The sequence below is a fragment of the Sabethes cyaneus genome, chromosome 2 (genome assembly GCF_943734655.1).
Source record: "Sabethes cyaneus chromosome 2, idSabCyanKW18_F2, whole genome shotgun sequence".
Taxonomy (NCBI): domain Eukaryota; kingdom Metazoa; phylum Arthropoda; class Insecta; order Diptera; family Culicidae; genus Sabethes; species Sabethes cyaneus.
This window is the reverse complement of record NC_071354.1, coordinates 185,908,974-185,919,647: the sequence shown is the minus strand read 5'-3', so window position 1 is coordinate 185,919,647 and position 10,674 is coordinate 185,908,974. Positions and strand designations below refer to the sequence as shown.

The window sequence follows — 10,674 nt, the reverse complement described above, 5'->3', positions numbered from 1 at the left end:
TTTAAAATGGTTATTTATTTGATCTTTTTACTTTACATACACAGCGTACAAATCAAAAAAGCTGTTTTGATATCTGAAACTACTTATAATCGAACTATATTCATTATGCTGCGGCTTTAGGGGAATGTACAATCAGCACTCTGCGCGTTCATTTAACTAAGGCCGCTGCTCGAAAAAGTAAACGGTAACAGAAGCAATAAGAAACAAAAACTTTGTACAATTTGCGACACTTTCTTAATTTGTCCAGATACTGTTATACGATGGTCAGTGGCATAGGATATACCAACCGAAACGAACGGATAAATGAGATGTACAAAACTTAAGCAACGGTGGTACGGCTGTTGGCGTAAAATTGTTGTCCGGAAACCACTAGAGTCAGAACATATATGCAGGCGGCGATCCAGCAGTTGTATGCATTCTAGAAAAAAAAGTTGGAAGGACAGAGTAAATTTTCATTTCATTCACTAAAATAAAATCGATATTGACTGCAGACAGAAGCACTTCCATACCTGACTATAAGCACGATCCGCAGCAGCGTAAAACTCCTGTGGCGTTGGATAATGCTCTTCCAGTGGAAGATCTTCAATCAATGCCACACTACGAATATAGTAAAACACTCCCATCAAAAGCTGGAATGAACCAAAAAAATTGGTCATCAATTTTGCAAGGTACAAATCTAGCGAAAACACTCACCAACTGGATTATGCCCCAAACGGACACTATTAATCCGCATAGCGAAAGTTTTGGCCCGCAGATTGGCATTTTTCTAGCAGTACTCCGGAACAACCGCAAATTCTGCGAAATTCAGCAAACCAGAAGAGAACTGCACAAAATTGATCACAAGACTACGGGTACCTGCTGATATCACTTCGGAGAAAAAAGGTTGTCAAATTCCTGACGTGACGGGTCATGTGACAACTATAACCCAGTGCTAAAACAGAGATGCTACACGATGACGAAGAAGTTTGTGCATGCATAAATTTGGAGTAGAACAATAATAATAATTCTAGATAGAATTAACAAAAGGGCGAATATCGCAAATGTAAACAAAACGGGTGAGAGTTATTTTTTGCTGGTCCAGCATAGGAAAATCAATCCTCACTCGGTTTGTTTACGCTTGCGACATTCGCCCTTTTGTTAATTCTATCTAGAATTGTTTCAGTTTTCGAGTTTTAAGGTGTGTTTAGACCGTTTAGACGGTTTAGACTGTGCAATTTTCTGGTAACAAAAAGGTTACTAGTGTGTGACTGTATACAGCAAAGTTTCGTTAATTGGTGGTTCGTTAATTGGGCGGTTCGTTAATTGGGCTATATGACAACTTGAATGTCAAGATTGTATGGAATTTTCGAGTTTAGAAATTTCTAACAACTGTCAGTCGGCCCAATTAGCGAATCAGCTGGAGTGCAATCGTGGCCCAATTAACGAATTCAGGCTGTATGTGGTTATTGTGAAACGATTTCACTATGGAAAAAAAAATTCCCGATGAATACAAATCGCGTATTCGAATACGCGGCAAAGTGTGCGTGCTGTAAATATCAGTAATCTCTATATGGAATGCAACATGTAGGGTTCCGAAATAAGTTTTAAATTAGTTTTACAATAAATTTTGAGGATGAAAAATACAATGCGCCTATACAACAGTTTGCATCGTGTTGAAACTTATGGTAAATTCAAAAAGTGTCTTAAATTCAAATTTTATTCATGTTTTTGTTTCTTATTCTATGTAAATGCTACTGTTTTACCGGACTTACTATACGAATATACGTTGTGTTAACGAAATCGTGTTGGTTGAAAGGTTTCGAAAAATATCGCCCTTGTAACGAAAATATCGTTTATTTTGATCACCGAAAATAACGTTTATTATCGATATTAGCTGCATATACGTTATAAGCGATTAAAACGGCTTCAGATTATGTTTTATTGCTATAACCAGTGGTGGGCACCGCTAACCGAAAATTTAGCGTCGCTAATCGCTAATCCGCTAACCGAAAAAGTTAGCTCGCTAATCGCTAAACGCTAGTCGACAAACTCAGATTAGCGAAAATTTCGCTAATCGCTAATCGCTAAATCTAAATTACCCAAAAGTTACTACATTTTTGTTTGAGCATATACTATATACAGCGCAAATAACTGTCGACAATTGATAATTTTTAGACATAATAAATGCATAAAAAATTTACTGATTTTAGCAATTTTTCATGCGATTACCCAACCAACTGGTGATGAACCCACCTATGTATCGCCAATCGATGGAATTGATTGTATACATAAATAATTTGACAGCGTTATCAATTGATTTTTAGCAGTTGTGACGAAAACAGACAAGCAACTACACTCGATGCTTTGTTTGTACTGTCAAATGCAGCCCGGAGTGAAGAAGTTGGACATCATGAGGCACTTTGTGTCCGCCGGATATAGCCGATCCGGCACATACAATATCCTCTCCCTTCTAGAGAATGGTTAAGTGCAGTAGACACATTCCAGCGTTACGAGACACCAAGAGCAACCGTTTTTTCGAAGCAAATGTGTTCATATCTTACCAACAGTCTGACGAATATCTTTCAAAATAGGTGTTTTGAGATGCTATTTAGTAGTACTTTCTCAATACGAGGGCGAAATATTTATTAGAATAAGCATCATTGAATAGTGGCGGAATACTTTTCGTTACGGGACACCATCGCAGAAAATGCGTATTCTGAACATGATTCAAACATTTGCAAAACTCTGCTCTGTTTCAAGTTTTTCAAAGTCGACATGTTCCGAAAATGTTTAGCTGAAGGCAGCCTGAAACTCAAAATGTAAAAGTATATTTAGATTTTGCGTTTAGTTTTTAAGATATAATAAAAATCATTTCGTTACGGGACACCATGCGCTGTTGGGCAAACGGTATTCTGCAAATGGTGTCCCGTAACGGAAAAAATAACTGCATTATGTGGTTTATTTTCTCTAGATTTCTGTTCAGGCCGTCATATTTTCTATATCTGGTCTAAATTCACTATATTTTGTAACAATAGTGTACTGGTTTGGTGTGTTATAGTCTGGTAATAAGACATACGTAACGAAGTATATGTAAGGTAAAGTTTACTTCCAGGTAAAGAGAAATACTCATGTAAGAGTTATACTGAAGTATTATAATGAAATGCTTGCCTAATCTTAGGGTTTGAACACATTAGTAATTGAAATGTAGGGGCTATGGATTAATTATGTAACGAGTTTTCCCCATTATTGACTAATCGCCCCCTCCTCCTATATAAGATTTTGCATGATTTTGGCCAAAATAACAAAATTCAAAAATTTTATTTGAAAAAATTTAAAACGGTAAATAAGGTTCGTCTTGATGCGAAAGGTATGCTTTATTTGCGCTGCACGCCAAATTAAATAGCAAATATTCGAAAATTAGGTATTTTGTTTTACTTCAGACGTATCAGTTAACGTATCATAACGCATAAATTTAAAAGTTTTTAAGCAACTCTACTATTTCATGCAACATTAACATCTCATGTCGCGAACTATAACATAAGTTGCTATAAAAGACTAATTTTGCCTATTCTTGAAAATAACTTTGTTGATAACTTGCAAATTATTCTACAGTCATAAAACAGTTATATAAAATATAAAAAAATAAAACAGTTGAAAAGGGTCGTGAAAACTTTCAAAAAAGAAACGCTAAAAAAAGTAGCTGAAAATGATGCCGTTCGAAGTACGACACTTACTATGCATTTTGCAGGCTAAAAATGTTCTCTGGGTAGGCTTTCTTGCTAGTGTGCTCAGCGAAGTCACTATAATTGCTAAAAAAGCTGACTAAACAACTTTCAGAAACGGAATTCCAAGTTTTTAGACTATTCAAGTATTTTAATGATAAAGTATTCAAGTAAGTCGAAATCGGCGTTAGGTATAAATGTCTTTAAGACTTAACCCTTCTTCTTTATCGAGAGACTTTCTTTCTTTTTCATTAATTTTTTTTTTGTTTTCGGGTACAGTGGGTTGTTAGCCTTAGGTCCCTATCTCACTGATGTGGCTGCCATCTTAAGGTGCGAGGAAGCCACTCTGTCCCCTTCACTGTTAGCCTACAGCAACCGAGATTGCGTACCCCAGCCGGCAACATGTGGACGTACGGGTAGAAGTAAGTAAACAGAGGTTATGGAATGCACATGTTCACCCTTTGCCTGGAGCCACCCTTAGTCGAGAGACTCTGCAGCTAGTTATTAGAGTACAAAACAATTAGGTTGATTTGTCTATTTTGGATAGGCTTTACGCGTACTTTATTTTGGTCACTTCTATTTGATTTTGCCGTAAATGTCCAAAGTAACGTACGCGCAACGTCTGCCCAAAATAGATAAATCACTCTACGGGGCTTGTGCAACGATCCTACTGACTTTGGCAGCACCATCCAGTCGAGATTCGAACATGCGACGACTGGTATCATACCTCGTTAGGTATTACTCATCAGGCATCACACCTTTTTTTGCGGTGTCCACCTTTCATATAATGTGTCCGTTTTTCAGTACAATGTCTAAAAAATATGATTACTAGGTAATGTTTTTGATGTTAAAGTATAAGTTTTGAACAATTTAGTAGTAGTATGGCTGTATCAAACAAAGATACTTGTGTAGATATTGAATTTTAATCTTGAGGTGCCCGTCTTTACCGCACATTCCTTAATATTACAATATATTATTATATTGTAATCGTATTTATACATACTTATAGTAAATACAAATTTACTTGCATTCGGTCATCAAAATAATAGATTTGTTATCGTCGATAATGATTAGTTGAAACATGATGTGATAAGTGCTTTTTCATTCAATTACTTTTTGCGTTAAACAAAACGTTACGGGACACCATTTTGAAGCACCTATTTTATTTTACATAGAAATGCTTATCAAAAGTCAAGCACAGCGCGATTTTGATTGTACATATATGATTAAAGAAAATCCATAGTTTCAAAAAATTTGGATTTAAACTCTCTGGTATATGGAAATAAATGCAAAATTTTCGTTACGGGACACCATTATAAAAGTACCTGTTTTTAAAGGCCGCTTATCTGGAAATGCTTTCATTTTCCAAAAAACTCTGTATGAACAAAATGTAACCCTAGTAATGAAACATGTTTTGACGATATACAGTTTTAAATTATTTTGGCTTAAAACTATTGACAGAGAATTAATTGCAGCCTTGCCTAAATGATGAAAAAATCTATATTGTTAACCTCCCACTTGTAAGGTGCATTTTAGTATGAATTGTCAATAAACAATATGACAATTCAGGATTTTTGTAAGCTTTATAGTATGTTTGAACATACTACATACAAATATTTTTAATATTACTACTTTCAAAATTTGCTCTCATGGGATAGATGCGCTTGGAATGTGTCAGTAGAGGAAGAAGGTGCCCTCAGCCTTCCGCGCCTTGGGGAGGTCGGTACTACACAGTAAAGAAGTACCTCGCTAAAATGGCCATTTTAAGTGGATGCGTCAGTCAAGGCTGGCTGAAGGTGTTGGTGAAAAACATCTTTCCGGCGAAGGATGACGAGACTTACTTGATGTTAGACGGCAACGACTGACAAAGCACTGGGTGCATTACGCCATACCAAGAAGGTAAGCGATGGCGTCAAATATATCTCCCACACAAAGTTCTCAAAGAAGGTTCGTCTGTAACTGACGATCAGCGAGAAGCGAATGCCCAAGTTGTTGTTCTTTTCTTCGGGGTTTGTGATGAACGGGGATATATGCAGTATGAAGTGCTTGCTGGAAGTTACCGCCGAGAGGCGTGGTCTTTTGGCCGCCCTGGCCTCGGCCCCATATGCCAAACGATCAATTGAGGTGATATACTGGCTAAAGATAATCATTGTACTGATACCGCCAACCCTTCTAGCGTCCCCCAGCTTGCAAACAACTAAGGTTTCGGATAACTGCCGTAAGCCCGACCGGCAGGGTGTCGAAGCATTTGTTGTAGAAGGCTTAATAGAAGTAGCATTTAAGGAAACGTTTTGTAGTTCTTTTCATCGCCGTCCGTTTTTTTTTTTATTTTTGTAATGCATACGTTATCAGAACATCTTGTACATCTTGCTATCCTTAAAGAAAGAAACTTAGAAATTAGTATCTACCCAACAAACAAAAATGTTTGTTGGGTATTATCCAGAAAAAATCGTGTTTCAGTTCCATATCGCATGCTTTATCACTGTCTGTTTCTTATGTTATTATTGCCAGAAATCAAATTTCGATTCAATTAGAACTCGTTTGAATTCGACTTGTCCGGAAAAGATAGGTGGAACTTTCGGTATATCAAAATACTCCCTCTGTCATTTACCAGAGAGTAACTTGTTAATTTGTGACATTATTTCTGACCAACGGCGAGGTAAAGTTTGAATGATTTCACAATTTTCATGCAGCTTTAGCGATTTAGCGATTAGCGATTTCAAGGGTTTATTTTTAGCGAAGCTAACGGTTTCGCTAACGTACTCCAAATTTAGCGAAAACGCTAACTCGCTAACCAGAATTCAGCGTCGCTAACTAGCGATTTAGCGAAATTGTGCCCAACACTGGCTATAACCACACTGTTGGTATCTCTATATCGAGCTGCAGCTACACGGAGAATAAAAATGTAGTTTCAACCATATTTATGGTTGTTTTACGCACAAACAAAAATTTCGTTTTGTTTCAAACTGAAATGTATGATTGAAATGAAAATATTTATTGTTATATCAATGTTAACTTCAAATTTGAAAATACTTTACTTTTAATTCAAAACTGTTATTTTCTTGATTCAAACAGAACAATAACACGTATATTCGTATAGTAGGTCAGGTAAGACAGTAGAGTTGACCATATTTCATCACAAATTAATAATTAAATTATTTTTAATTATATTGTTTTTTGAAAACCCTTATTGTTTAGGTATTCAGAGGAACGTAATGAGTCCTGCCAGGGACAGTTATAACACAGAGAATGTATGAAATATTAACAAAACGAGTGAGAATTATTTTTAGCTGGTCCAGCATAGGAAAATCAACTCTCACTCGGTTTGTTTACGCTTGCGACATTCGCCCTTTTGTTGGTTCTGTTGGTTGCTTCTTCAAATATCAACAAGTCTCGTAGCAGTAAGTTCAATTCTAAATTCGATTTGTTTTTAGCTACTTAGAAAACAAGCGCAGATAAGTAGCTGGCAGAATACTTAAGGCTCAGGGACAATGGAGTATTCCACCACGCACACAAATAAAGATTTTTTGACATTAACTGTGGCCCTCGCTGAAGCTGTTTGCAGTAGGAATAATATCAACAACATCAAGTTCCAAACTCCCGGATCCTCTCCTTCACTCTTTGCTCTCCTCTGAACTCTACACATACGAGCCCCAGCAAATGCCATTCTCGTTTAGTGACGAAACCGCAAATTACTTCATGCATACGGATTTACCTACGCTCCGGAAATTTGACAGAAAACTATCCAGCTTTTTACGAGCCATAGTGGCGGACGTGTTCGTAATATTTAAACAGCATTTTTGACATTTCTCTAATACATCGCACGTTTTCTTTCCGTACATTTCCTTTAATTTTACCGTGAACGCGCGGAAAGAAAACTTGCGATGTATTACGGAAATGTCAGAAATGCTGTTCAAATATTACGAACATGTCCGCCATTATAGGGTAACCAACGTATTTTGAACCCCCTCAGCAGCTGTACATAATTTGAACACTTACAGCAAAATCAAATGCAAGTGTCCAAATTATGTATAGCTGCTGATGGGGTCCAAAATATGTTGGTTACCCTAGCTCGTAAAAAGCTGGATAGAAAAACTGCCAAATCGCCGCAACGAAGTAAAATCCCAAGTAAAATCCGCATCATGCATTGTGTCTGGGGCCTTTAGCGTGTATTTTATATTTTCATTAAATTTTTAGCACTGGGTTTTTTATTTCTTGATTTTGTACAGTCATGCCAGATTAGCGAATTTATCTCATTATGCACACAGTTAAATTTTTCAAGATTGCATGGAAATATGCAAAATATTCACAACTGTTTATTTATAATTGCACTAGAATAAATAAAGTTTGAATTGTCACTTCCGGTATTTAGATAGGAATTACTTTGTCACCCATTTCCACAAGATTAAATTAAAAGATAAAATTTTTATCGTAATTCTACGTTCGGGTTAAAAACTGGCATCTCTGTCAATATCGAATCGAATATGTCATTTTGGAAAAAAAAAGTTTTGACGTTTCCCTCAAAATATAAGTCAAGTGAAAATCATCGCCTTCGTCATTAACTGAAGAAATTAAAAAGCGATTTGTATAGTTTCAATTGAAAATTTTGACTCTTAGTTTTTCTCAATGAACTTCAATGTTTTGCCCGTGCTTAATATAACGTCACTCCTGTCGGAATATCTGCGCAGTTTCGGTTTGCCGTCGTTTTTCTCCGGCTTAGAACCATCCGATTCGCCAATACCTGCACTTGGCCAAGACGAAGACGACGGCTCCGCGGAAACGGTAGGTGCAGCTACGGATCATTTATCCCTGCAGCAGCGGCAGTACTTGAACGTGAACGTTCTCGCAAACTTTTGGTGCATATTGCAAGAGGTAGCCGAACTGCTCTGGATACAAATTGCTAACGTTGGACGTCTGCTAGAATTTACCGACTTCCAGCTTCACATCGGAAAAACCTTTCTGATTATTCTTTTCGTAAATCTGCTGTTGATTGCTTTCTACTGGAGAAAGTACGGCAGCATAATCACCGATCGCTTCATTCGTCCCAGTGAGTATTTATCGATTTTCATTATGTGGATTGTCTCATGTTCATGGTGATTCACTCACAGATAATAAGTCAAACTGCTACCTGTTTGCTTGTTCCTTTTTCAGGTACAGCCAAAGAAATTGAAGAACTCAAGCTGTCCGTAGCTCGTCTGAAGCTTCCGAAAGAACACAGTCCTCGGATCTAAACGATGAACAATCCAAAAAATAAAATTAAAAATTTCTTCGCCAAGCAGAAACTAAAATTCGGCAGCCATGGTCCGGGTCGTAAGCTTAACTCTGAAGCACCACCACCACCACCAAAGGTACCATCGAAATCATCCGGATCTACGTCTAAAGATGTCTACATTCCTCCGAAGCGCAAGGAACTGTCGGCTGAAGCGAAAGCAGCAGCGGAAGCAGCGCTAGCTCGGGTTCAAAGTCGCGACAAGAAAGAATTCAACACTTCGTTGGCCGCTATTCAGGCACAGGTTAGACGCGAGCTTGAAGCTGAACGTAAGGCGAAGGAATATGCCGCGCAGGGAACCAGTGCGGGAGCTAGTGGCGATAATCCGGCAGAAATGTCCGACGATGAACGGAAGGATCTTGCCGTACAGGGAGTCTACTTCCGTTGTCCCTTAATTAGCGACGAAGTTTTACCCCGAAAAGAATGGAAAGGTAAAATCAAGGAATTTTTGTACGAGCAGTTGGAAAACGAAAAAGGTCTATCGGCTTGCCTAATAATCTATAACTGCAATATCAAGGAAAAAGTGGATGTCTGTGTGGAAACGCTGATTAAATGTTTGGAAAATATTTTACACCACCCGAACGAAGAGAAGTACAAGAAAATTCGTATGAGTAATCGGATGTTTTGTGATAAAATAAAAGTATGTGAAGGGGCGTTGGATTTCTTACACGCAGCTGGTTTCGCTGAAATACCAATTGACGACGAGCCTCATTTGATCTGGTCCGAGGAGTATTTGGAGCCGGGAAATACGCTGGAAAGTTTGCTAGATGCCTTGAAGTGTTCGGAACCATTCCACCTGGAATTGGACCGCAACATTCAAGTGTTGCTACCGTCGCAAGTGCAAAAGACTAACCTTCCGCCTGATTTTTTCCGAATCTCGCTGGAAGAACTCAAGCGAGAACAGCAACTAAGGTCGGAAGCACTGGAGCAGTCGCAAATCCTCAAAACCAAAGCCATGCGCGAGAAGGAAGAGCTTCGCATCGTGAATCGTTACAAATTTTCGCTCATACGCGTTCGCTTTCCGAACGGTGTGTACCTGCAGGGAACGTTTAACGTGTACGAAAAGCTTTCGCAGGTGTACGAATTCGTACAGTCCTGTCTAATGCACGAATCTGCTGAATTTTTAATTGTTTCTCCCACCGGCCAGCGATTCTCGGACGCGGATCTGGACAAGTCGCTGTTCGATTTACGGCTGGTGCCGACAATCGTTTTCAACTTCAGCTATGAGAACGAGTCTCGTCAGCTAGCGGACTACTTAAAGGAGGAGCTGATGCTTCTGATTCAATCCTTTTAATAAACGTTTGCGTTTATTTTTTGTTAAAAGTTTTCTTTTTTGTTGCGTCATACGTTTTTCGTTATGTCGTCTGTCCTGCTATCCTGCTTCAATTTATTTATACATATGATAATATATATTAGCTGCGACGATGTAATGAATTGTGATCAATGAAATAAATACCTATCTCTAATTGTGAAAACGGACTTTTATCACTTCATTTCGCATTCATTTCACATTCATTTTTATCTTGTCTATATGGTAAGATGGTAATCCTGGATTTGGAGCATTTTCGTAGGATAACTATCCGACATTATTGTAGCAGTAAAGCTATGCGAGTTTATGGGCCATTCTCAGCTAACTCTCTACGGTCGATGGTATCATTTACAGCTTTGTAGTCGATGAACAAATGATGCGAGGAATCTCTGTAT

The 10,674-nt window shown here is 38.0% G+C and overlaps 2 protein-coding genes across 2 annotated transcripts; one reads left to right on the top strand and one right to left on the bottom strand.

The window, feature by feature from the left end:
- Positions 1-880, bottom strand: LOC128737028 (ribonuclease kappa). Its single transcript, XM_053831573.1, has 3 exons — positions 694-880; positions 510-629; positions 1-418 (listed from the first exon to the last, which is right to left on the bottom strand). The coding sequence occupies exons 1-3, from the start codon at positions 760-762 to the stop codon at positions 320-322; spliced, it is 288 nt and encodes a 95-aa protein (XP_053687548.1). The 5' UTR covers positions 763-880; the 3' UTR covers positions 1-319.
- A 7,755-nt stretch (positions 881-8,635) lies between these two features.
- Positions 8,636-10,421, top strand: LOC128734998 (UBX domain-containing protein 6). Its single transcript, XM_053829445.1, has 2 exons — positions 8,636-8,748; positions 8,853-10,421. Exon 2 carries the CDS (start codon positions 8,936-8,938, stop codon positions 10,262-10,264), a length of 1,329 nt encoding a protein of 442 aa, XP_053685420.1. The 5' UTR covers positions 8,636-8,748; positions 8,853-8,935; the 3' UTR covers positions 10,265-10,421.
- The last annotated feature ends 253 nt before the right edge of the window (positions 10,422-10,674 follow it).